Source organism: Tympanuchus pallidicinctus, unplaced genomic scaffold (genome assembly GCF_026119805.1).
Source record: "Tympanuchus pallidicinctus isolate F22 unplaced genomic scaffold, pur_lepc_1.0 scaffold87, whole genome shotgun sequence".
NCBI lineage: Eukaryota > Metazoa > Chordata > Aves > Galliformes > Phasianidae > Tympanuchus > Tympanuchus pallidicinctus.
In genome coordinates this window covers 103,894-128,777 of record NW_026294810.1, presented here as the reverse complement: position 1 = coordinate 128,777, position 24,884 = coordinate 103,894, and the positions used below count along the sequence as shown (strand labels likewise).

At 50.9% G+C, this 24,884-nt stretch overlaps 1 protein-coding gene and 3 long non-coding RNA genes across 7 annotated transcripts in view; 3 read left to right on the top strand and 1 right to left on the bottom strand.

The window, feature by feature from the left end:
* The first annotated feature begins 2,462 nt into the window (after nucleotides 1-2,462).
* The window catches only part of LOC128074252 (mothers against decapentaplegic homolog 4), a 39,059-nt gene continuing 16,637 nt past the window's right edge, over nucleotides 2,463-24,884 (top strand). Inside the window, exons 1-6 of the mRNA XM_052669924.1 lie at nucleotides 2,463-2,892; nucleotides 8,368-8,397; nucleotides 11,040-11,231; nucleotides 15,596-15,727; nucleotides 21,065-21,181; nucleotides 24,296-24,346. Of these exons, the coding sequence (XP_052525884.1) occupies nucleotides 2,478-2,892; nucleotides 8,368-8,397; nucleotides 11,040-11,231; nucleotides 15,596-15,727; nucleotides 21,065-21,181; nucleotides 24,296-24,346 (937 nt within the window). The 5' untranslated portion in view covers nucleotides 2,463-2,477. The remainder of the gene's footprint in view (nucleotides 2,893-8,367; nucleotides 8,398-11,039; nucleotides 11,232-15,595; nucleotides 15,728-21,064; nucleotides 21,182-24,295; nucleotides 24,347-24,884) is intronic.
* LOC128074255 (uncharacterized) lies at nucleotides 3,424-5,546 on the top strand. Of its 3 annotated transcripts, none has more exons than XR_008203136.1 (4): nucleotides 3,424-3,802; nucleotides 4,475-4,637; nucleotides 4,795-4,834; nucleotides 5,407-5,546. It is a non-coding gene; the product is annotated as an uncharacterized LOC128074255 (long non-coding RNA). The 3 variants fall into 3 exon arrangements; XR_008203135.1 differs by lacking the exon at nucleotides 5,407-5,546 and adding an exon at nucleotides 5,055-5,146; XR_008203134.1 differs by lacking the exons at nucleotides 3,424-3,802; nucleotides 5,407-5,546 and adding exons at nucleotides 3,941-4,090; nucleotides 5,055-5,146.
* Nucleotides 14,444-15,138, bottom strand: LOC128074254 (uncharacterized). Of its 2 annotated transcripts, none has more exons than XR_008203132.1 (3): nucleotides 14,944-15,136; nucleotides 14,624-14,783; nucleotides 14,444-14,543 (listed from the first exon to the last, which is right to left on the bottom strand). It is a non-coding gene; the product is annotated as an uncharacterized LOC128074254 (long non-coding RNA). The 2 variants fall into 2 exon arrangements; XR_008203133.1 differs by having other exon boundaries at nucleotides 14,472-14,543; nucleotides 14,704-14,783; nucleotides 14,944-15,138.
* On the top strand, nucleotides 22,467-23,834 carry LOC128074253 (uncharacterized). The gene is made up of 3 exons (XR_008203131.1): nucleotides 22,467-23,027; nucleotides 23,526-23,657; nucleotides 23,740-23,834. It is a non-coding gene; the product is annotated as an uncharacterized LOC128074253 (long non-coding RNA).

The following is a 24,884-nucleotide window of genomic DNA, read 5'->3' as shown; positions in this document are numbered from 1 at the left end:
CGCAGAGCCAACAGTAACACAATACAGAGAGCCGGAAGTGGCGCATGCGCAAAGCCAACAATACCATAAGACAGAGACCCGGATTTGGCGCATGCGCAGAGCCAACAGTAACAATGGCGGGGCCTGAATGCAGCGCATGCGCAAAGCCAACAATAAGGAAGGAACGGCCGAACCCGGATGTGGCGCATGCGCGCTGTTAACAAAGCAGAACCAGAGGCCGACGATGCCCGGATGTGGCGCATGCGCAGTGGCCTCTACAACACAAAAGCGGCTACGCAAATACCCGGATGTGGCGCGGTCAGCAATGGTGGCTCCAACCGAATTTAGGCACGAAAATACCCGGATGCCGCGCATGCTCAGTAAACGGATGGAAAAACGGCATTTTCCCGAGCTCGGCGCATGCGCGATGGCGGCTTTACCTCATTATTACGTCCCCGGTGCCCGGATGTTTGCGCGCCGGTTCCCGGTTGCTGCGCACGCGTGATGGCGGCGCTCCCCGAAGGGTCGGAGTACCCGGATGTTGCGCATGCGCAGTGGCTGAGCTCAGTACTGCGCATGCGCAGCCGAGATGCCCGGTTGTTCACCTTTGGTTACCCGGATCTTGCGCATGCGCTGTGCCCAAATTACGCAACAACAGCGCATGCGCAAAGCTCTATTGCCATATAGCGGTGCAGTACATGGATTTTGCGCATGCGCAATACTTTCAATACAGGATGATTCAGTACCCGGATGTTGCGCATGCGTCCTGCCTGCTCTCCACCACTGCGCATGCGCTCTGCTCTCAATCCACGGATGAAACGCTTCTATACCCGTATGTCGCGCCTGCGTCCTGCCTGCTCTGTGGCACTGCGCATGCGCTCTGCTCTCAGTGCCCGGATGAGCCGCCTCAGTACCCGTATGCTGCGCATGCGCGCTGCCTGCTCTGCACCACTGCGCATGCGCTCTGCTCTCAGTACCCGGATGGAACGCTTCTATACCCAGATGTTGCGCATGCGCCCTGTTCACTCTCCACCTCTGCGCATGCGCTCTGCTCTCAGTGCCCGGATGAGCCGCCTCAGTACCCGGATGTTACGCATGCGCCCTGTTCACTCTCCACCACTGCGCATGCGCTCTGCTCTCAGTGCCCGGATGAACCGCCTCAGTACCCGGATGCTGCGCATGCGTATTGCCTGCTCTCCACCACTGCGCATGCGCTCTACTCTCAATCCCCGGATGAGCCGCCTCAGTACCCGTATGCTGCGCATGCGTACCGCCTACTCTGTAGCACTGCGCATGCGCTCTGCTCTCAGTCCCCGGATGAGCCGCCTGAATACCCGGATGCTGCGCATGCGCCCTGCCTTCTGTGCACCACTGCGCATGCGCTCTACTCTCAGTGCCCGGATGAGCCGCCTCAGTACCCGTATATAGCGCCTGCGTCCTGCCTTCTCTCCACCACCGCGCATGCGCTCTGCTCTCAGTGCCCGGATTTGCCGCCTCAGTACCCGTATGTCGCGCATGCGTCCTGCCTGCTCTGCACCACTGCGCATGCGCTCTACTCTCAATCCCCGGATGAGCCGCCTGAATACCCGGATGTCGCGCATGCGCCCTGCCTTCTCTCCACCACTGCGCATGCGCTCTGCTCTCAGTGCCCGGATGAGCCGCCTCAGTACCCGTATGCTGCGCATGCGTCCTGCCTTCTGTGCACCACTGCGCATGCGCTCTGCTCTCAGTGCCCGGATGAAATGCTTCTATACCGGGATGTTGCGCATGCGTACTGCCTGCTCTGTACCACTGCGCATGCGCTCTACTCTCAATGCGCGGATGAGCCGCCTCAGTACCCGTGTGTCGCGCCTGCGTACTGCCTGCTCTGTGGCACTGCGCATGCGCCATGCTCTCAGTGCCCGGATGAAACGCTTCCATACCCGGATGTTGCGCATGCGTACTGCCTGCTCTGCGGCACTGCGCATGCGCTCTGCTCTCAGTGCGAGCATGAAACGCTTCTATACCCGGATGTTGCGCATGCGCTTTGTTCACTCTCCACCTCTGCGCATGCGCTCTGCTGTCAGTGCCCGGATGAGCCGCCTCAGTACCCGTATGCTGCGCATGCGTACCGCCTACTCTGTAGCACTGCGCATGCGCTCTGCTCTCAATTTCCGGATGAGCCGCCTGAATACCCGTATGCTGCGCATGCGTACTGCCTGCTCTGTCGCCGTGCGCATGCGCGCTACTCTCAGTGCCCGGATGAGCCGCCTGAATACCCGGATCTTGCGCATGCGCCCTGCCTTCTGTGCACCACTGCGCATGCGCTCTGCTCGCAATCCCCGGATGAGCCGCCTGAATACCCGGATGTCGCGCATGCGCCCATCTCCCCCTACCCGGACGTACCCGCGCCATCCCCGGATGTCGCGCATGCGCCTTGGGCCCGGCCGTGTCGGCGGGACGCGAGCGGCCCGGAGCCGCCCCGTTCCATCGCTCCGTCCGGGGCTCCTCCGTCCGCCATGTCGCTCTCGAACCCCCCGAGCAGCAACGACGCGTGCCTGAGCATCGTGCACAGCCTCATGTGTCACCGGCAGGGCGGCGAGAGCGAGACGTTCGCCAAGCGGGCCATCGAGAGCCTGGTGAAGAAGCTGAAGGAGAAGAAAGACGAGCTGGATTCGCTCATCACCGCCATCACCACCAACGGCGCCCATCCCAGCAAATGCGTCACCATCCAACGCACGTTGGACGGCCGCCTGCAGGTGGCCGGCAGGAAAGGTTTCCCTCACGTCATTTACGCCCGCCTTTGGCGTTGGCCCGACCTGCATAAGAACGAATTGAAGCACGTCAAGTATTGCCAGTTCGCTTTCGATCTCAAGTGCGACAGCGTCTGCGTCAACCCCTATCATTACGAGAGGGTCGTGTCGCCCGGCATCGGTGAGGAGGGGGAGGTTGGAGGGGCGTTTAGAGGGGGGGGGGGGGGGGGGGGGTTGGGAGCGGCTGCTGTGGCGCCTTTGGCCCCATAGGGGCCCCCATAGGGTCGCCCATAGGGACGCCCATAAGCCCATAGGGTCACCCATAAGCCCATAGGATCCCCCATAGGGTCGCCCATAGGGTCCCCCATAGGGTCCTCCATAAGCCCATAGCATCCCCTATAGGATCCCCCATACCATCCCCCATAGCATCCCCCATAACCCCATTGCATCCCCTATAAGATCCCCCACAACCCCATAGGGTCCCCCATATGATCCCCCATAACCCCATAGGATCCCCCATAACCCCATAGCATCCCCCCATTCCATCCCCCATTACCCCATAGCATCCCCTATAGCATCCCCCATAGGATCCCCCATAGGATCCCCCATAGGGTCGCCCATAGGATCCCCCATTGCCCATAGGATCCCCTATAGGGTCCCCCATAGGGTCGCCCATAGGGTCCCCCATAGGATCCCCTATAGCATCCCCCATTAACCCATAGAATCCCCCATAGGATCCCCCATAGGATCCCTCATAACCCCATAGCATCCCCCATAACCCCATAGCATCCCCCATAACCCCATAGGATCCTCCATAAGCCCATAGGATCCCCCATAACCCCATAGGATCCTCAATAACCCTATAGGATCCCCCATAACCCCCTAGGGTCCCCCATAAGCCCATAGGACCCCCTATAGGATCCCCCATAGGGTCGCCCATAGGGTCACCCATAAGCCCATAGGATCCCCCATAAGCCCATAGGATCCCCCATAGGGTCACCCATAGGGTCCCCCATAGGATCCCCCATTACCCCATAGGATCCCACATGACCCCATAGAATCCCCCATAACCCCATAGGATCCCCCATAGGGTCCCCCATAGGATCCCCCATAGGGTCGCCCATAACCCCACAGCATCCCCCATAACCACATAGGATCCCCCATAGGCTCCCCATAGGATCCCCCATAACCCCATAGCATCCCCCCATTCCATCCCCCATAAGCCCATAGCATCCCCCATAGGGTCCCCCATAGGATCCCCCATAGGCTCCCCCATGACCCCATAGGATCCCCCATAACCCCATAGGATCCCCCATAATCCCATAGGATCCTCCATAACCCCATAGCATCCCCCATAACCCCATAGGATCCCCCATAGGGTCCCCTATAGAGTCACCCATAAGCCCATAGGACCCCCTATAGGATCCCCCATAGGGTCGCCCATAGGGTCACCCATAAGCCCATAGGATCCCCCATAACCCCATAGGATCCCCCATAGGGTCGCCCATAGGATCCCCCATAACCCCATAACATCCCCCATGACCCCATAGGATCCCCCATAGGATCCCCCTTAGGGTCCCCTATAGGGTCACCCATAAGCCCATAGGATCCCCTATAGGGTCCCCTATAGAGTCACCCATAGGATCGCCCATAGGGTCCCCCAGAAGCTTGTAGGATCCCCCATAGGATCCCCCATAGCATCCCCCATAACCCCATAGAATCCCCCATAGGATCTCCTATAACCCCATAGGATCCCCCATAAGCCCATAGGATCCCCCATAACCCCATAGGATCCCCCATAGGATCCCCCATAACCCCATAGCATCCCCCATGACCCCATAGGATGCCCCATTACCCATAGGGTCCCCCATAGGATCCCACATGACCCCATAGGGTCCCCCATAAGCCCATACGATCCCCCATAGGGTCGCCCATAGGATCCCCCATAACCCCATAGGATCCCCGATAAGCCCATAGGATCCCCCATAACCCCACAGGATCCCTCATAGGGTTCGCCCATCACCCCATAAGCCCATAGGATCCCCCATAACCCCATAGGATCCCCCATAGGATCCCCCATAAGCCCATAGGATCCCCCATAAGCCCATAGGATCCCCCATAGGGTCCCCCATAGGATCCCACATGACCCCATAGCATCCCCTATTACCACATAGTATCCCCCATAGGATCCCCCATAGGGTCACCCATAAGCCCATAGGATCCCCTATAGGGTCCCCCATAGGATCCCCCATAACCCCATAGGATCCCCCATAGGGTCGCCCATAGGATCCTCCATAACCTCATAGGATCCCCCATTAAATCCCCCATAGGATCCTCCATAAGCCCATAGGATCCCCCATAACCCCATAGGATCCTCAATAACCCTATAGGATCCCCCATAACCCCCTAGGGTCCCCCATAAGCCCATAGGACCCCCTATAGGATCCCCCATAGGGTCACCCATAGGATCCCCCATAACCCCATAGGATCCCCCATAGGATCCCCCATAGGATCCCCCATCACCCCCATAGGATCCCCCATAACCCCATAGGATCCTCCATAGGATCCCCCATAGGATCCCCCATAGGGTCCCCCATAAGCCCATAGGATCCTCCATAACCCCATAGGATCCCCCATTGCCCATAGGATCCCCCATAGCATCCCCCATAGGATCCCCCATAGGATCCCCCATAAGCCCATAGGATCCCCCATAACCCCATAACATCCCCCATGACCCCATAGGATCCCCCATAGGATCCCCTATAGGATCCCCCATAGGATCCCCTATAGGATCCCCCATAGGGTCCCCCATAGGATCCCCCATAAGCCCATAGGGTCCCCATAGGATCCCCCATCATCCCATAACATCCCCCATGACCCCATAGGATCCCCCATTAAATCCCCTATAAATCCCCATAGAACCCCATATAATCCCCCATAACCCCATAGGATCCCCCATAACCCCATAAATCCCCTATAAATCCCCCATAGAACCCCATAGAATCCCCCATAACCCCATAGAATCCCCCATAACCCCATAAATCCCCCATTAAATCCCCTATAACCCCATAGAACCCCCTTTACCCCATTAAATCCCCTATAAATCCCCCATTACCCCATAGGATCCCCCATAACCCCATAAATCCCCTATAAATCCCCATAGAACCCCATAGGATCCCCCATAAATCCCCTATAACCCCATAGAACCCCCATAACCCCATAAATCCCCTATAAATCCCCCATAGAACCCCATAGAATCCCCCATAACCCCATAGAATCCCCCATAAATCCCCTATAACCCCATAGAACCCCCTTTACCCCATTAAATCCCCTATAAATCCCCCATAAATCCCCCATAGAACCCCATAGGATCCCCCATAAATCCCCATAGAACCCCATAGAATCCCCCATAACCCCATAAATCCCCTATAAATCCCCCATAGAACCCCATAGAATCCCCCATAACCCCATAAATCCCCCATAACCCCATAAATCCCCTATAAATCCCCCATAGAACCCCATAGGATCCCCCATAAATCCCCTATAACCCCATAGAACCCCCATAACCCCATAAATCCCCCATAGAACCCCATAGAATCCCCCATACCCCCATAGAACCCCCATAACCCCATAAATCCCCTATAAATCCCCTATAAACCCCCTATAGAATCCCTTATAACCCCCGCTGCCGTTTCCCATTGGCTGCGCCCCCTGCCTTTCCGGCTTCCGCCCCGCCTCTTTTTTCCTGCCCCGTTCCCCCATTGGCTCCCAGCGCCGCTGCCGCTCCGCCTTTTCCCTCCCCCTCCCCCCCCGCCGCTGTTTCCCATTGGCTGCGCCCCCTGCCTTTCCGGCTTCCGCCCCGCCTCTTTTTTCCTGCCCCGTTCTCCCATTGGCTCCCAGCGCTCTGCCGCTCCGCCTTTTCCCTCCCCCCCCTCCCTCCCCCCCGCCCCCCGCCGCCGTTTCCCATTGGCTGCGCCCCCTGCCCTTCCGGCTTCCGCCCCGCCTCTTTTTTCCTGCCCCGTTCCCCCATTGGCTCCCAGCGCCGCTGCCGCTTCCGGGTTCCGCTCCGCGGTTTCCTTCCATTCATAAAGCAGCCGTTTATCAGCCATTAATGGCCTCATTATTCCCATTAATAACGCTATTAATTGCCCCGATTCTTACACAGATCCGCCAGCAACCTCATTAACGGCGCTAATAACTTAATTAACTCCCCCAATAATCAATCAGCACCGGGATTATTAGCGCTAATAAAGCTATTAATGCTATTAATCATTCCCTAAGCCCATTAATTATCTTTATTCTCCCACTAATATTGTTATTAATCATCAATAATGCCACTAATAGCGTTATTAGTTCATTAATAATCCTATTAATAGTGTTATTAATCATCAATAATCCATTAATAGTGTTACTAATCATCAATAATCCCATTAATAGCGTTATTAGTTGATTAATAATCCTATTAATAGTGTGATTAGTTCATTAATAATCCCATTAAGTGTTATTAGATCATTAATAATCCCATTAATAGTGCTATTAGCCCATTAATAATCCATTAATAGTGTTATTAATCCGTTAATAATCCCATTCATAGTGCTATTAATCACCAATAATCCCATTAATTTTTTCTATGTTCCTATTAATCCCATTAATAACTTTATTAGCTCATTAATAGCCCTATTAGCCCATTAATAATCCCATTAATCCATCAATAATCCCATTAATCCCACCAATAGCTCATTAATAACGCCATTAACCTGTTAATAATCCCATTAATTCCATCCAGTTGCCAATTAATTGCATTAATACTCCTAATAATCCCCTAAACAACCCTATTAGCCCATTAATAAATTATTAATCCATTAATAATCTGGTTAATCTCATTAATACTCCACTAATAATGCCATTAATGTGCCAATAATCCCATTAATCCTATTATTAATGCACTAATAATCCCATTAATTTCTACTATATCCCCATTAATCCCATAAATAATCCTAATAATCTTCTAAATAACCCTATTAGCTCATTAATAACCTATTAATCACTCAATATTACCATTAATTTCATTAATAATCCACTAATAATGCCATTCATGTACCAATAATCCCATTAATCCCACTATTAATCCACTAATAATCGTATTAATTTCTATTATATCCCCATTAATCCCATTAATAATCTTAGTTATCCACTAAATAACCCTATTAGCCCATCAATAATCTATTAATCCATTAATAATCCTACTAATCTCACTGATAACTCATTAATAATGCCATTAATGTGCCAATAATCCCATTAATGCTATTATTAATGCACTAATAATCCTATTAATTTCTATTATATCCCCATTAATCCCATAAATAATCCTAATAATCCCCTAAATAACCCTATTAGCTCATTAATAACCTATTAATCACTCAATAATCCCATTAATCTCATTAATAACCTGCTAATAATGGCATTAATGCGCCAATAATCACATTAATCCCACTATTAATCCACTAATAACCCTATTAATTTCTATTATATCCCCATTAATCCCATAAATAATCCTAATAATCCCCCAAATAACCCTATTAGCCTATTAATAACCCTATTAGCTCATTAATAATGTCATTAATAACCTCATTAATAATCGTGTCCTCCATTTTAGATCTCTCTGGCCTGACCCTACAGAGCTCTGGTGAGTAAGGGAGAATTAATGGGGTTTTTGGGGGGATAAAGGGGGATTTTGGGGTCAGATTTGGGGTCTTATGGGGTTTTATGGGGTCAAATTGGGGTTTTGGGGTCAGATTTGGGGTCTTATGGGGTCAAATTGGGGTTTTATGGGGTTTTATGGGGTCAAATTGGGGTCTTATGGGATCTTATGGGGTCAAATTGGGTTTTATGGGGTCAGATTTGGGGTCTTATGGGGTCAAATTGGGGTTTTATGGGGTCAGATTTGGGATTTTATGGGGTCAAATTGGGATCTTATGGGGTCTTATGGGGTCAAATTGGGGTCTTTTGGGGTCAGATTTGGGGTCTTATGGGGTCAAATTGGGGTTTTGGGGTCAGATTTGGGGTCTTATGGGGTCAAATTGGGGTTTTGGGGTCAGATTTGGGGTCTTATGAGGTCAAATTGGGGTCTTATGGGGTCAATTTGGGATCTTATGGGGTCAAATTGGGGTTTTGGGGTCAGATTTGGAGTCTTATGGGGTCAAATTGGGATCTTATGGGGTTTTATGGGGTCAAATTGGGGTCTTATGGGGTCAGATTTGGGATCTTATGGGGTCTTATGGGGTTTTATGGGGTCAAATTGGGGTCCTATGGGGTCAAGTTGGGGTTTTGGGGTCAGATTTGGGGTCTTATGGGGTCAAATTGGGGTCTTATGGGGTTTTATGGGGTCAAACTGGGGTCTTATGGGGTCAAATTGGGATCTTATTGGGTCTTATGGGATCTTATGGGGTTTTATGGGGTCAAATTGGGGTTTTGGGGTCAGATTTGGGGTCTTATGGGGTTTTATGGGGTCTTACGGGGTCCTATGGGGTCAAATTGGGATCTTATGGGGTTTTATGGGGTCAAATTGGGGTCTTATGGGATCTTATGGGGTTTTATGGGGTCTTATGGCGTCTTATGGGGTCTTATGGGGTCAAATTGGGGTCTTATGGGGTCAAATTGGGGTTTTGGGGTCAGATTTGGGGTCTTATGGAGTCAGATTTGGGGTCTTATGGGGTTTTATGGGGTCTTATGGGATCTTATGGGGTTTTATGGGGTCTTATGGGGTCTTATGGGGTTTTATGGGTTCTTATGGGGTCTTATGGCGTCTTATGGGGTTTTATGGGGTCAAATTGGGATCTTATTGGGTTTTATGGGGTCTTATGGGGTTTTGAGCTCAAATTTGGCCTCTTTTTGGGGTCTTATGGGGTCCAAACCTGGGATTTGGGGTGGTTTTGGGGCGGCTTTTAGGGTTGCGAGGTTGGATATTGGGGTCAAATTTGGGGTCTTATGGGGTCAAATTGGGTTCTTTTGGGGTCAGATTTGGGGTCTTATAGGGTCAAATTGGGGTTTTGGGGTCAGATTTGGGGTCTTACGGGGTTTTATGGGGTCAAATTGGGGTCTTATGGGGTCAAATTATGGGGTCAAATTGGGGTCTTATGGGGTCAAATTGGGGTTTTATCGGGTCAAATTGGGATCTTATGGGGTCTTATGGGGTCTTATGGGGTTTTATGGGGTCTTATGGGGTCTTATGGGGTTTTATGGGGTCTTATGGCGTCTTATGGGGTTTTATGGGGTCTTATGGGGTCTTATTGGGTTTTATGGGGTCTTATGGCGTCTTACGGGGTTTTATGGGGTCTTATGGGGTCTTATGGGATCTTATGGGGTTTTATGGGGTCTTATGGCATCTTATGTAGTTTTATGGGGTCTTATGGGGTTTTGAGCTCAAATTTGGCCTCTTTTTGGGGTCTTATGGGGTCCAAAAGTGGGATTTGGGGTGGTTTTGGGGTGGATTTTGGGTTGAAATGCTGGATTTTGGGGTCAAATTTGGGGTCCTATGGGGTCAAATTGGGGTTTTGGAGTCAGATTTGGGGTCTTACGGGGTTTTATGGGGTCAAACTGGGGTCTTATGGGGTCTTATGGGGTCAAATTGGGCTTTATGGGGTCAAATTAGGGTCTTATGTGGTCAAATTGGGGTCTTATGGGGTCAAATTGGGGTTTTGGGGTCAGATTTGGGGTCTTATGGGGTTTTATGGGGTCAAATTGGGATCTTATGGGGTTTTATGGGGTCAAATTGGGGTCTTACGGGGTCAAATTGGGGTTTTGGGGTCAGATTTGGGGTCTTATGGGGTCAAATTGGGGTTTTGGGGTCAGATTTGGGGTCTTATGGGGTTTTATGGGGTCAAATTGGGATCTTATGGGGTTTTATGGGGTCAAATTGGGGTCTTATGGGGTCAAATTGGGGTTTTGGGGTCAGATTTGGGGTCTTATGGAGTCAGATTTGGGGTCTTATGGGGTTTTATGGGGTCAAATTGGGATCTTATGGGGTCTTATGGGGTTTTATGGGGTCTTATGGGGTCAGATTTGGGGTCTTATGGAGTCAGATTTGGGGTCTTATGGGGTCTTATGGGGTTTTATGGGGTCAAATTAGGGTCTTATGGGTTCTTTTGGGGTCTTATGGGGTTTTATGGGGTCTTATGGGGTCTTATGGGGTTTTATGGGGTCTTATGGGGTCTTATGGGGTCCAAAGGTTGGATTTGGGGTGGTTTTGGGGCGGCTTTTAGGGTTGCTTGCTTGGATTTTGGGGTTGCGAGGTTGGATTTGGGCTTTGTTTGTGGTTTCCGGTTGGAGCCCCGTCGGGTTTGTTGGTGAAGGACGAATACGTGAGCGAATACGAAGGGCAGCCGTCGCTTCCTGCCGCCGACGGCCATTCGGTTCAGACCATCCAGCATCCGCCCAGCGCCCGGGCCGCGAGCGAGGCCTACAACCCGCCGACGGAGCCTGCGGGCCCCAATTTCCCAGCCATCCCTGGGGCGTCCACCAGTGAGTGCCAAGATGGCCGCCGGGGGCCTCGTTTGTTGACTAATTAGGGGTGTAATGGGTTTGATGTAGTGATAATGGTGTTAATGGATCAGGAATCGCGTCTATAAGGCTATTAATCCATCAATAATGCCATTAATCTATCAATAATCCCATTAATCTATCAATAATCCCATTAATCTCATCAATAATCCCATTAATAGCTTCATTAGTCCATCAATAATCCCATCAATCCATCAATAATGCCATCAGTCCATCAATAATCCCATCAATCCCATCAATAATCCCATTAATAGCTTCATTAGGCCATCAATAATAGCATGAGTCCATCAATAATGCCATCAGTCCATCAATAATCCCATCAATAATCGCATCAGTCCATCAATAATGCCATCAATCCATCAATAATCCCATCAATCCCATCAATAATCCCATTAATAGCTTCATTAGGCCATCAATAACCTCATCAATCCATCAGTAATGCCATCAGTCCATCAATAATGCCATCAATCCCTCAGTAATCCCATCAATCCCATCAATAATCCCATTAATAGCTTCATTAGGCCATCAATAATCGCATGAGTCCATCAATAATGCCATCAATCCATCAATAATCCCATCAATAATCCCATTAAGACACCAATAATGCCATCAATCCATCAATAATGCCATCAGTCCATCAATAACCCCACCAGTCCATCAATAATCCCATTAGTCTATCAATAATCCCATCAATCCCATCAATAATCCCATTAATAGCTTCAATAGGCCATCAATAATAGCATGAGTCCATCAATAATGCCATCAGTCCATCAATAACCACATCAATCCCGTCAATAATCCCATTAATCCATCAATAATCCCATCAGTCCATCAATAATCCCATTAAGACACCAATAATGCCATCAATCCCATCAATAATCCCATTAATAGCTTCATTAGGCCATCAATAACCCCATCAATCCATCAATAATGCCATCAGTCCATCAATAATCCCATCAATCCCATCAATAATGGAGCTCCAAGCGAGGCCTACAACCCGCCGACGGAGCCTGCGGGCCCCAATTTCCCAGCCATCCCTGGGGCGTCCACCAGTGAGTGCCAAGATGGCCGCCGGGGGCCTCCTTTGCTGACTAATTGGGTTGTTAAGGGGGTGGTTTTAGTGATGATTGCTTTAATGGATCAGGAATCGCGTCTGTAAGGCCATTAATCCATCAATAATGCCATTAATCCATCAATAATCCCATTAATAGCTCCATTAGGCCATCAATAACCTCATTAATCCATCAGTAATGCCATCAATCCATCAATAATCCCATCAAACCATCAATAATCCCATCAATCCATCAATAATCCCATTAGTTTATCAGTAATGCCATCAGTCCATCAATAATCCCATCAATCCCATCAATAATCTCATTAATAGCTTCATTAGTCCATCAATAATGCCATTAATCCATCAATAATGCCATCAGTTCATCAATAATCCCATCAAACCATCAATAATCCCATTAGTTTATCAGTAATGCCATCAGTCCATCAACAATCCCATCAATAATCCCATCAATCCATCAACAATCCCATCAATAATCCCATCAGTCCATCAATAATCCCATCAATAATCCCATTAAGACACCAATAATGCCATCATTCCATCAATAATCCCATCAATCCCATCAATAATCCCATTAATAGCTTCATTAGGCCATCAATAATAGCATGAGTCCATCAATAATGCCATCAGTCCATCAATAACCCCATCAATCCCATCAATAATCCCATTAATAGCTTCATTAGTCGATCAGTAATCGCATGAGTCCATCAATAATGCCATCAGTCCATCAATAATCCCATCAATCCCATCAATAATCCCATTAATAGCTTCAATAGGCCATCAATAATAGCATGAGTCCATCAATAATGCCATCAGTCCATCAATAATCCCATCAATAATCCCATCAATAATCCCATTAATAGCTTCATTAGTCCATCAATAATCCCATCAGTCCATCAATAATGCCATCAGTCCATCAATAATCCCATCAGTCCATCAATAATCCCATTAATAGCTTCATTAGGCCATCAATAATCGCATGAGTCCATCAATAATGCCATCAATCCATCAATAATCCCATCAATAATCCCATTAAGACACCAATAATGCCATCAATCCATCAATAATGCCATCAGTCCATCAATAACCCCACCAGTCCATCAATAATCCCATTAGTCTATCAATAATGCCATCAATCCCATCAATAATCCCATTAATAGCTTCATTAGGCCATCAATAATGCCATCAGTCCATCAATAATCCCATCAATCCATCAATAATGCCATCAATCCATCAATAATCCCATTAGTTTATCAGTAATGCCATCAGTCCATCAATAATCCCATCAATCCCATCAATAATCCCATTAATAGCTTCATTAGGCCATCAATAATGCCATCAATCCATCAATAATGCCATCAGTCCATCAATAATGCCATCAATCCCATCAATAATCCCATTAATAGCATCATTACTCCATCAATAATCCCATCAATCCATCAATAATCCCATCAGTCCATCAATAATCCCATTAATCTCATCAATGATCCCATTAATAGCTTCATTAGTCCATCAATAACCTCATCAGTCCATCAATAATCCCATTAACCCATCAATAATCCCATCAATCCATCAATAATCCCATCAGTTCATCAATAATCCCATTAACCATCGCATCAATCCATCAATAATCCCATCAATCCATCAATAATCCCAATAAGACACCAATAATGCCATTAATCCATCAATAATGCCATCAGTCCATCAATAATCCCATTAATCCATCAATAATCCCATCAATAATCCCATTAAGACACCAATAATGCCATCAGTCCGTCAATAATCCCATCAATGCCATCAATTATCCCATTAGTTTATCAGTAATGCAATCAGTCCGTCAATAATCCTATTGGCCCATCAATAATCCCATTAATAGCTTCATTAGTCCATCAATAACCCCATCAATCCATCAATAATGCCATTAATCCATCAATAATCCCATTAATCCATCAATAATCCCATCAGTAATTAATAACTTCATTAGGCCATTAATAATTCCAATGATCTTTCAGTAATCTCATTATCATCATTAATAATGCTGCTCATGCACTTAATAATCCCATTAATCAATTAATAATGCCATTCATGCCATTAATAATCACATCAATAATCCTGTTGTGCCTGCAATCCAAAATGGCCGCCTCAAAATGGGCGCTCTAGCCAAAACTCTATGGTCAAAAGTCACCACTGTAACATAGGACCTCCAATCCAAAATGGCCGCCCCAAAATGGCCACCCAAGCCAAAACTCTATGGTTGAAAATCACCACAGTAGCGCAGGACCTCCAATCCAAAATGGCCGCCCCAAAATGGCCGCTCTAGCCGAAACTCTATGGTCAAAAGTTGTCACTATAGCTCAGGACCTCCAATCCAAAATGGCCACCTCAAAATGGCCGCTCTAGCCAAAACTCTATGGTCAAAAGTCACCACTCTACCATAGGACCTCCAATCCAAAATGGCTGCCCCAAAATGGCCACCCAAGCCAAAACTGTATGGTTGAAAATCACCACAGTAGCGCAGGACCTCCAATCCAAAATGGCTGCCCGAAAATGACCGCTCTAGCCAAAACTTTATGGTCAAAAATCACCACTGTAACATAAGACCTCCAATCCAAAATGGCCACCCCCAAATGGCCGCTCTAGCCAAAACTCTATGGTCAAAAGTTGCCACTCTACCATAGGACCTCCAATCCAAACTGGCCGCCCCAAAATGGGCGCTCTAGCCAAAACTCTATGGTCAAAAGTTGCCACTGTAACGCAGGACCTCCAATCCAAAATGGCCGCCCCAAAATGGCCGCCCAAGCCAAAACTCTATGGTTGAAAATCACCACTGTAACATAAGACCTCCAATCCAAAATGGCCGCCCCCAAAAGGCCGCTCTATCCGAAACTCTATGGGTAAGAATGGGCACCCAAGCCAAACCTCTATGGTCAACAATCACCGCTGTAGCGCAGGACCTCCAATCCAAAATGCCCACCTCAAAATGGCTGCCAAGCCAAAACTTTATGGTCAAAAATCACCACTGTAACATAAGACCTCCAATCCAAAATGGCTGCCCCCAAATGGCCGCTCTATCCGAAACTCTATGGGTAAGAATGGGCAGCCAAGCCAAACCTCTATGGTCAACAACCACCACTGTAACGCAGGACCTCCAATCCAAAATGGCCGCCCCTCCATACAACGACCTGCCTCCCCCATCCTCTCTGATCCGACCCGGCCTCTCTAGCAGCCGCTCTATGATCTCTCGTCCTCCCAGGCCAACCCCCAAGCGTCCTACCTGGCGGCCACAGCGACGCTCTCCTCCCATTGGCTACCGGATCGCAGGCGGCGGCGGCGGCGGCGGCGGCTCAGAACGGTTTCACAGCCCAACCGGCCACGTATCACCACAGTGAGACCCGAAAAGGACCCTGCGCGTCCCACAATCCCATTGGGGTCCCTTTTGGGGTCCCAGAATCCAATTGGGGTCCCCAGATCCCATTGGGGTCCCACGATCCCATAGGGTCCCATTTGGGGTCCCAGAATCCCATTGGGGTCCCAGAATCCCATTGGGGTCCTTTAGGGTCCCCAGATCCCATTGGGGTCCCAGAATCCCATTTGGGGTCCCAGAATCCCATTGGGGTCCCCATTGTGTCCCTATATCCTATTGGGGTCCTCAGATCCCATAGGATCCCTTTTGGGGTCCCAGAATCCCATTGGGGTCCTCAGAATCCCATTGGGGTCCTTTAGGGTCCCAGAATCCCATTGGGGTCCCCAGATCCCATTGGGGTCCCTTTTAGGGTCCTAAAATCCCATTGGGGTCCCAAGATCCCATTGGGGTCCCTTTTGAGGTCCCAGAATCCCATTGGGGTCCCAGAATCCCATTGGGGTCCCATTTGGGGTCGTCAGATCCTATTGGGGTCCTGTAGGGTCCCAAGATCCCATTGGGGTCCCTTTTGGGGTCCCAGAATCCCATTGGGGTCCCATTTGGGGTCCTCAGATCCCATTGGGGTCCCTTTTGGGGTACCAGAATCCCATTGGGGTCCCCGTATCCCATATGGTCCCATTTGGGGTCCTAAAATCCCATTGGGGTCCCCAGATCCCATTGGGGTCCCAGAATCCCATTGGGGTCCCCAGATCCCATTGGGTCCCATTTGGGGTCCTAAAATCCCATTGGGGTCCCCAGATCCCATTGGGGTCCCTTTTAGGGTCCCCAGATCCCATTGGGGTCCCAGAATCCCATTGGGGTCCCCGTATCCCATAGGGTCCCATTTGGGGTCCTAAAATCCCATTGGGGTCCCCAGATCCCATTGGGGTCCCTTTTGGGGTCCCAAAATCCCATTGGGGTCCCAGAATCCCATTGGGGTCCCCAGAATCCCTTTGGGGTCCCATTTGGGGTCCCAGAATCCCATTGGGGTCCCCAGATCCCATTGGGTCCCATTTGGGGTCCTAAAATCCCATTGGGGTCCCCAGATCCCATTGGGGTCCCTTTTAGGGTCCCCAGATCCCACTGGGGTCCTGTAGGGTCCCCAGATCCCATTGGGGTCCCAGAATCCCATTGGGGTCCCATTTGCGGTCCCAGAATCCCATTGGGGTCCCCAGATCCCATTGGGGTCCCCATTGTGTCCCTATATCCTATTGGGGTCCTCAGATCCCATTGGGGTCCCATTTGGGGTCCCACAATCCCATTGGGGTCCCCAGATCCCATTGGGGTCCCTTTTGGGGTCCCAGAATCCCATTGGGGTCCCCAGAATCCCATTGGGGTCCCAGAATCCCATTGGGGTCCCCAGATCCCATTGGGGTCCCAGAATCCCATTGGGGTCCCCAGATCCCATTGGGGTCCCTTTTGGGGTCCCAGAATCCCATTGGGGTCCCCAGATCCCATTGGGGTCCCATTTGGGGTCCCAGAATCCCATTGGAGTCCCCAGATCCCATAGGGTCCCTTTTGGGGTCCCAGAATCCCATTGGGGTCCCCAGATCCCATTGGGGTCCCTTTTGGGGTCCCAGAATCCCATTGGGGTCCCCAAATCCCATATGGGTCCCATTTGGGTTCCCAGAATCCCTTTGGGGTCCCAGAATCCCATTGGGGTCCTCAGATCCCATTGGGGTCCCATTTGGGGTCCCACAATCCCATTGGGGTCCCCAAGATCCCATTGGGGTCCCAGAATCCCATTGGGGTCCCAGAATCCCATTGGAGTCCCAAAATCCCATTGGGGTCCCACAATCCCATTGGGGTCCCATTTGGGGTCCCAGAATCCCATTGGGGTCCTCAGATCCCAATGGGGTCCCTTTTAGGGTCCTAGAATCCAATTGGGGTCCCCAGATCCCATTGGGGTCCCACGATCCCATAGGGTCCCATTTGGGGTCCCAGAATCCCATTGGGGTCCCCAGATCCCATTGGGGTCCCCATTGTGTCCCTATATCCTATTGGGGTCCCCAGATCCCATTGGGCTCCCTTTTAGGATCCCAGAATCCCATTGGGGTCCCAGAATCCCATTGGGGTCCCAAGATCCCATTGGGGTCCTTTAGGGTCCCAGAATCCCATTGGGGTCCCCATTGTGTCCCTATATCCTATTGGGGTCCCCGTATCCCATTGGGGTCCCTTTTGGGGTCCCAGAATCCCATTGGGGTCCTGTAGGGTCCCCAGATCCCATTGGGGTCCCTTTTGGGGTCCCAGAATCCCATTGGGGTCCCTTTTGGGGTCCTCAGATCCCATTGGGGTCCTTTAGGGTCCCTGTATCCCATTGAGGTCCCATTTGGGGTCCTAAAATCCCATTGGGGTCCCCAGAATCCCATTGGGGTCCCCAGATCCCATTGGGTCCCATTTGGGGTCCTAAAATCCCATTGGGGTCCCCAGATCCCATTGGGGTCCCTTTTGGGGTCCCCAGATCCCACTGGGGTCCTGTAGGGTCCCCAGATCCCATTGGGGTCCCAGAATCCCATTGGGGTCCCTTTTGGGGTCCCCAGATCCCATTGGGGTCCCAGAATCCCATTGGGGTCCCTTTTGGGGTCCCAGAATCCCATTGGGGTCCCCGTATCCCATTGGGGTCCCTTTTGGGGTCCCAAGATCCCATTGGGGTCCCTTTTGGGGTCCCAGAATCCCTTTGGGGTCCCAGAATCCCATTGGGGTCCTCAGATCCCATTGGGGTCCCATTTGGGGTCCCACAATCCCATTGGGGTCCCCAAGATCCCATTGGGGTCCCAGAATCCCATTGGGGTCCCAGAATCCCATTGGAGTCCCAGAATCCCATTGGGGTCCCCAGATCCCATTGGGGTCCCTTTTGGGGTCCCACAATCCCATTGGGGTCCCCAGATCCCATTGGGGTCCCTTTTAGGGTCCCCAGATCCCATTGGGTCCCTTTTGGGGTCCCAGAATCCCATTGGGGTCCCCAGATCCCATTGGGGTCCCTTTTAGGGTCCCCAGATCCCATTGGGTCCCATTTGGGGTCCCAGAATCCCATTGGGGTCCCAGAATCCCATTTTGGTCCCCAGATTCCATTGGGGTCCTTTAGGGTCCCAGAATCCCATTGGGGTCCTTTAGGGTCCCAAGATCCCATTGGGGTCCCTTTTGGGGTCCCAGAATCCCATTGGGTCCCTTTTAGGGTCCCAAAATCCCATTGGGGTCCCCAGATCCCATTGGGGTCCCATTTGGGGTCCCAGAATCCCATTGGGGTCCCATTTGGGGTCCCAGAATCCCATTGGGGTCCCCAAGATCCCATTGGGGTCCCACAATCCCATTGGGGTCCCTTTTGGGGTCCCAAAATCCCATTGGGGTCCCAGAATCCCATTGGGGTCCCACGATCCCATAGGGTCCCATTTGGGGTCCCAGAATCCCATTGGGGTCCTCAGATCCCATTGGGGTCCCCAGATCCCATTGGGGTCCCTTTTGGGGTCCCAGAATCCCATTGGGGTCCCCAGATCCCATTGGGGTCCCATTTGGGGTCCCCAGATCCCATTGGGATCCCATTTGGGGTCCCAAAATCCCATTGGGGTCCCACAATCCCATTGGGGTCCCTTTTGGGGTCCCAAAATCCCATTGGGGTCCCAGAATCCCATTGGGGTCCCAGAATCCCATTGGGGTCCCTTTTAGGGTCCCAAAATCCCATTGGGGTCCCAGAATCCCATTGGGGTCCTTTAGGGTCCCAGAATCCCATTGGGGTCCCTTTTAGGGTCCCAAAATCCCATTGGGGTCCCAGAATCCCATTGGGGTCCCCACAATCCCTTTGGGGTCCCATTTGGGGTCCCAGAATCCCATTGGGGTCCCCAGATCCCATTGGGGTCCCTTTTAGGGTCCCAGAATCCCATTGAGGTCCCAAGATCCCATTGGGGTCCCTTTTGGGGTCCCAGAATCCCATTGGGGTCCCCAGATCCCATTGGGGTCCCATTTGGGGTCCCAGAATCCCATTGGGGTCCCAGAATCCCATTGGGGTCCCCAGATCCCATTGGGATCCCTTTTGGGGTCCCAAGATCCCATCGGGGTCCATTTGGGGTCCCAGAATCCCATTGGGGTCCCATTTGGGGGTCCCAAAATCCCATTGGGGTCCCCAGATCCCATTGGGGTCCCTTTTAGGGTCCCAGAATCCCATTGGGGTCCTCAGATCCCATTGGGGTCCCTTTTGGGGTCCCAGAATCCCATTGGGGTCCCTTTTAGGGTCCCAGAATCCCATTGGGGTCCCCAGATCCCATTGGGTCCCATTTGGTGTCCCAGAATCCCATTGGGGTCCCAGAATCCCATTGGGGTCCCATTTGGGGTCCCAGAATCCCATTGGGGTCCTTTAGGGTCCCAAGATCCCATTGGGGTCCCTTTTGGGGTCCCAGAATCCCATTGGGGTCCCAGAATCCCATTGGGGTCCCATTTGGGGTCCCAAGATCCCATTGGGGTCCCCAGAATCCCATTGGGGTCCCTTTTGGGGTCCCAGAATCCCATTGGGGTCCCAAGATCCCATTGGGGTCCCCATTGTGTCCCTATATCCTATTGGGGTCCTCAGATCCCATTGGGGTCCCTTTTGGGGTCCCAAGATCCCATTGGGGTCCCTTTTGGGGTCCCAGAATCCCATTGGGGTCCCCAGATCCCATTGGGGTCCCTTTTGGGGTCCCAGAATCCCATTGGGGTCCCCAGATCCCATTGGGTTCCCTTTTGGGGTCCCAGAATCCCATTGGGGTCCCACAATCCCATTGGGGTCCCCAGAATCCCATTGGGGTCCCATTTGGGGTCCCAGAATCCCATTGGGGTCCCCAGATCCCATTGGGGTCCCATTTGGGGTCCCAGAATCCCATTGGGGTCCCCAGATCCCATTGGGGTCCCTTTTAGGGTCCCAGAATCCCATTGGGGTCCCCAGATCCCATTGGGGTCCCTTTTGGGGTCCCAGAATCCCATTGGGGTCCCCAGATCCCATAGGGGTCCCTTTTGGGGTCCCAGAATCCCATTGGGGTCCCCAGATCCCATTGGGGTCCCTTTTAGGGTCCCCAGATCCCACTGGGGTCCTGTAGGGTCCCCAGATCCCATTGGGGTCCCAGAATCCCATTGGGTCCCTTTTGGGGTCCCAGAATCCCATTGGGGTCCCAAGATCCCATTGGGGTCCCCATTGTGTCCCTATATCCTATTGAGGTCCCCGTATCCCATAGGGTCCCATTCGGGGTCCTAAAAGCCTTCAGGCCGCTGGGCGTCACCTGGGCTGGCGGTGGGAAGGAATGGCGGAAGCACTTCCGGTGGAGGGCGGAAGTTTCCACTCTCGTTTCCTGTTTGCAGACAGCGGAGGAAACGGAGGTTGGAGCGGCGGCCGCGGCGCTGCGTATCCTTCCGCCATCCCCCATCATCAGAACGGGCACCTGCAGCATCATCCGCCGCTGCATCCGGGGCACTACTGTGAGCGGGACAGGAAGTGGGAAGGGGAAGAGGAAGTGGGGGGGGGGAAAGAGGAAGTGGGGGGGGGAAGTGGGAGGGGGAAGTGAAAGCGAAAGTGAAAGTGGGAGAGGAAGGGAAGGGGGAAGAGGAAGTGGGAGGGGAAGGGAAGGAGGAAGAGGAAGTGAAAGTGAAAGCGAAACCAGGGGAAGGGAAAGGAAGGGGAAGTGGGAGCGGAAGGGAAGGAGGAAGTGAAAGTGAAAGGGGAAGGGGAAGGGAAGGGGGAAGTGAAAGTGAAAGCGAAAGTGAAGTGAAAGGGGAAGGGGAAGGGAAGGAGGAAATGAAAGTGAAACCGGGAAGGGAAAGGAAGGGGGAAGTAGGAGGGGAAGGAAAGGAGGAAGTGAAAGTGAAAGCGGAAGTGGAAGGGGAAGGGAAGGAGGAAGTGAAAGTGAAACTGGGAAGGGAAGGGAAGGGATGGGGGAAGAGGAAGTGGGAGGGGAAGGGAAGGAGGAAGTGAAAGCGAAAGTGAAACTGGGAGGAGAAGGGAAGGGGGAAGAGGAAGTGAAAGTGAAAGTGAAACTGGCAAGGGAAGGGGGAAGAGGAAGTGGGAGCGGAAGGGAAGGAGGAAGTGAAAGCGAAAGTGAAACTGGGAGGAGAAGGGAAGGGGGAAGAGGAAGTGAAAGTGAAACCGGGAAGGGAAAGGAAGGGGAAGTGGGAGCGGAAGGGAAGGAGGAAGTGGGAGGGGAAGGGGGAAGAGGAAGTGGAAGGGAAGGAGGAAGTGAAAGTGAAAGCGGAAGTGAAAGGGGAAGGGAAGGAGGAAGTGAAAGTGAAACTGGGAAGGGAAGGGAAGGGGGAAGAGGAAGTGGGAGGGGAAGGGAAGGAGGAAGTGAAAGCGAAAGTGAAACTGGGAGGGGAAGGGAAGGGGAAGTGGGAGGGGAAGGGAAAGAGGAAGTGGGAGGGGAAGGGGAAGGGAAAGGGGAAGGGAAGGAGGAAGTGAAAGTGAAACTGGGAAGGGAAGGGAAGGGGGAAGTGGGAGGGGAAGGGAAAGAGGAAGTGAAAGTGAAAGCGAAAGTAAACTGAAAGGCGAAGGTGGAAGTGGAAGGGGAAGGGAAAGGGGAAGGGAAGGAGGAAGTGAAAGTGAAAGCGAAAGTAAACTGAAAGGCGAAGGTGGAAGTGGAAGGGGAAGTGGAAGGGGAAAGGAAGGAGGAAGTGGAAGGTGAAGGTGGAAGTGGGAGGGGAAGGGAAGGGGGAAGTGAAAGCGGAAGTGAAGTGAAAGCGGAAGCCGGAAGTGGAAGGGAAGTGGGAGGGGAAGTGAATGGGAACAGAAGTGAAGTGAATGGGAACCAGAAGTGAAGTGAATGGGAACAGAAGTGAAGTGAATGGGAACAGAAGTGAAGTGAATGGGAACAGAAGTGAAGTGAATGGGAACAGAAGTGAAGTGAATGGGAACCGAAAGTGAAGTGAATGGGAACCAGAAGTGAAGTGAATGGGAACCAGAAGTGAAGTGAATGGGAACAGAAGTGAAGTGAATGGGAACCAAAAGTGAAGTGAATGGGAACCAGAAGTGAAGTGAATGGGAACAGAAGTGAAGTGAATGGGAACCAGAAGTGAAGTGAATGGGAACAGAAGTGAAGTGAATGGGAACCAAAAGTGAAGTGAATGGGAACCAGAAGTGAAGTGAATGGGAACAGAAGTGAAGTGAATGGGAACCAGAAGTGAAGTGAATGGGAACAGAAGTGAAGTGAATGGGAACAGAAGTGAAGTGAATGGGAACCGAAAGTGAAGTGAATGGGAACCGAAAGTGAAGTGAATGGGAACCAAAAGTGAAGTGAATGGGAACAGAAGTGAAGTGAATGGGAACAGAAGTGAAGTGAATGGGAACAGAAGTGAAGTGAATGGGAACCAGAAGTGAAGTGAATGGGAACAGAAGTGAAGTGAATGGGAACAGAAGTGAAGTGAATGGGAACCAGAAGTGAAGTGAATGGGAACAGAAGTGAAGTGAATGGGAACAGAAGTGAAGTGAATGGGAACAGAAGTGAAGTGAATGGGAACAGAAGTGAATGGGAACAGAAGTGAAGTGAATGGGAACAGAAGTGAAGTGAATGGGAACAGAAGTGAAGTGAATGGGAACCAAAAGTGAAGTGAATGGGAACAGAAGTGAATGGGAACAGAAGTGAAGTGAATGGGAACAGAAGTGAATGGGAACAGAAGTGAAGTGAATGGGAACAGAAGTGAAGTGAATGGGAACAGAAGTGAATGGGAACCAGAAGTGAAGTGAATGGGAACAGAAGTGAAGTGAATGGGAACAGAAGTGAAGTGAATGGGAACCAGAAGTGAATGGGAACAGAAGTGAAGTGAATGGGAACAGAAGTGAAGTGAATGGGAACCAAAAGTGAAGTGAATGGGAACAGAAGTGAAGTGAATGGGAACAGAAGTGAAGTGAATGGGAACCAAAAGTGAAGTGAATGGGAACCAGAAGTGAAGTGAATGGGAACCAAAAGTGAATGGGAACAGAAGTGAAGTGAATGGGAACCAAAATGAAGTGAATGGGAACCAGAAGTGAAGTGAATGGGAACCAAAAGTGAAGTGAATGGGAACCGAAAGTGAAGTGAATGGGAACAGAAGTGAAGTGAATGGGAACAGAAGTGAAGTGAATGGGAACCGAAAGTGAAGTGAATGGGAACAGAAGTGAAGTGAATGGGAACCAAAAGTGAAGTGAATGGGAACAGAAGTGAAGTGAATGGGAACCAAAAGTGAAGTGAATGGGAACAGAAGTGAAGTGAATGGGAACAGAAGTGAAGTGAATGGGAACCAAAAGTGAAGTGAATGGGAACAGAAGTGAAGTGAATGGGAACCAGAAGTGAATGGGAACAGAAGTGAAGTGAATGGGAACAGAAGTGAAGTGAATGGGAACCAAAAGTGAAGTGAATGGGAACAGAAGTGAAGTGAATGGGAACAGAAGTGAATGGGAACAGAAGTGAAGTGAATGGGAACAGAAGTGAAGTGAAAGGGAACCAGAAGTGAAGTGAATGGGAACAGAAGTGAAGTGAATGGGAACCAAAAGTGAAGTGAATGGAAAGCGAAAGCGAAAGTAAAACCCAAAGCCCCGTCGGCCATTTTGTTTCTCACCTCCTTCAGGGCCGGTGCACAACGAACTCGCCTTCCAACCTCCCATCTCCAATCATCCCGGTGAGTGTTGGGTCCTGGAAGGGGAAATGGGAAGCTGCAGGTCCTGGAAGGGGGGTAGGGAGGGGGATTTTGGTGTAATCCAGGTCCTGGAAGGGGGGTAAGGAGGGGGATTCTGGTGTAATCCAGGTCCTGGAAGGGAAGATAGGAACCTGTAGGTCCTGGAAGGGGGGTAGTGAGGGGGATTTTGGTGTAATCCAGGTCCTGGAAGGGGAAATGGGAAGCTGCAGGTCCTGGAAGGGGGGTAGTGAGGGGGATTCTGGTGTAATCCAGGTCCTGGAAGGTGAATTATGAACCTGTAGGTCCTGGAAGGGGGGTAGTGAGGGGGATTTTGGTGTAACCAAGGACGTGGAAGGGAAGATAGGAACCTGCAGGTCCTGGAAGGGGGGTAGTGAGGATGATTCTGGTGCAATCCAGGTCCTGGAAGGGGGGTAAGGAGGGGGATTCTGGTGTAACCAAGGACTTGGAAGGGAAGATAGGAACCTGCAGGTCCTGGAAGGGGGGTAGTGAGGATGATTCTGGTGCAATCCAGGTCCTGGAA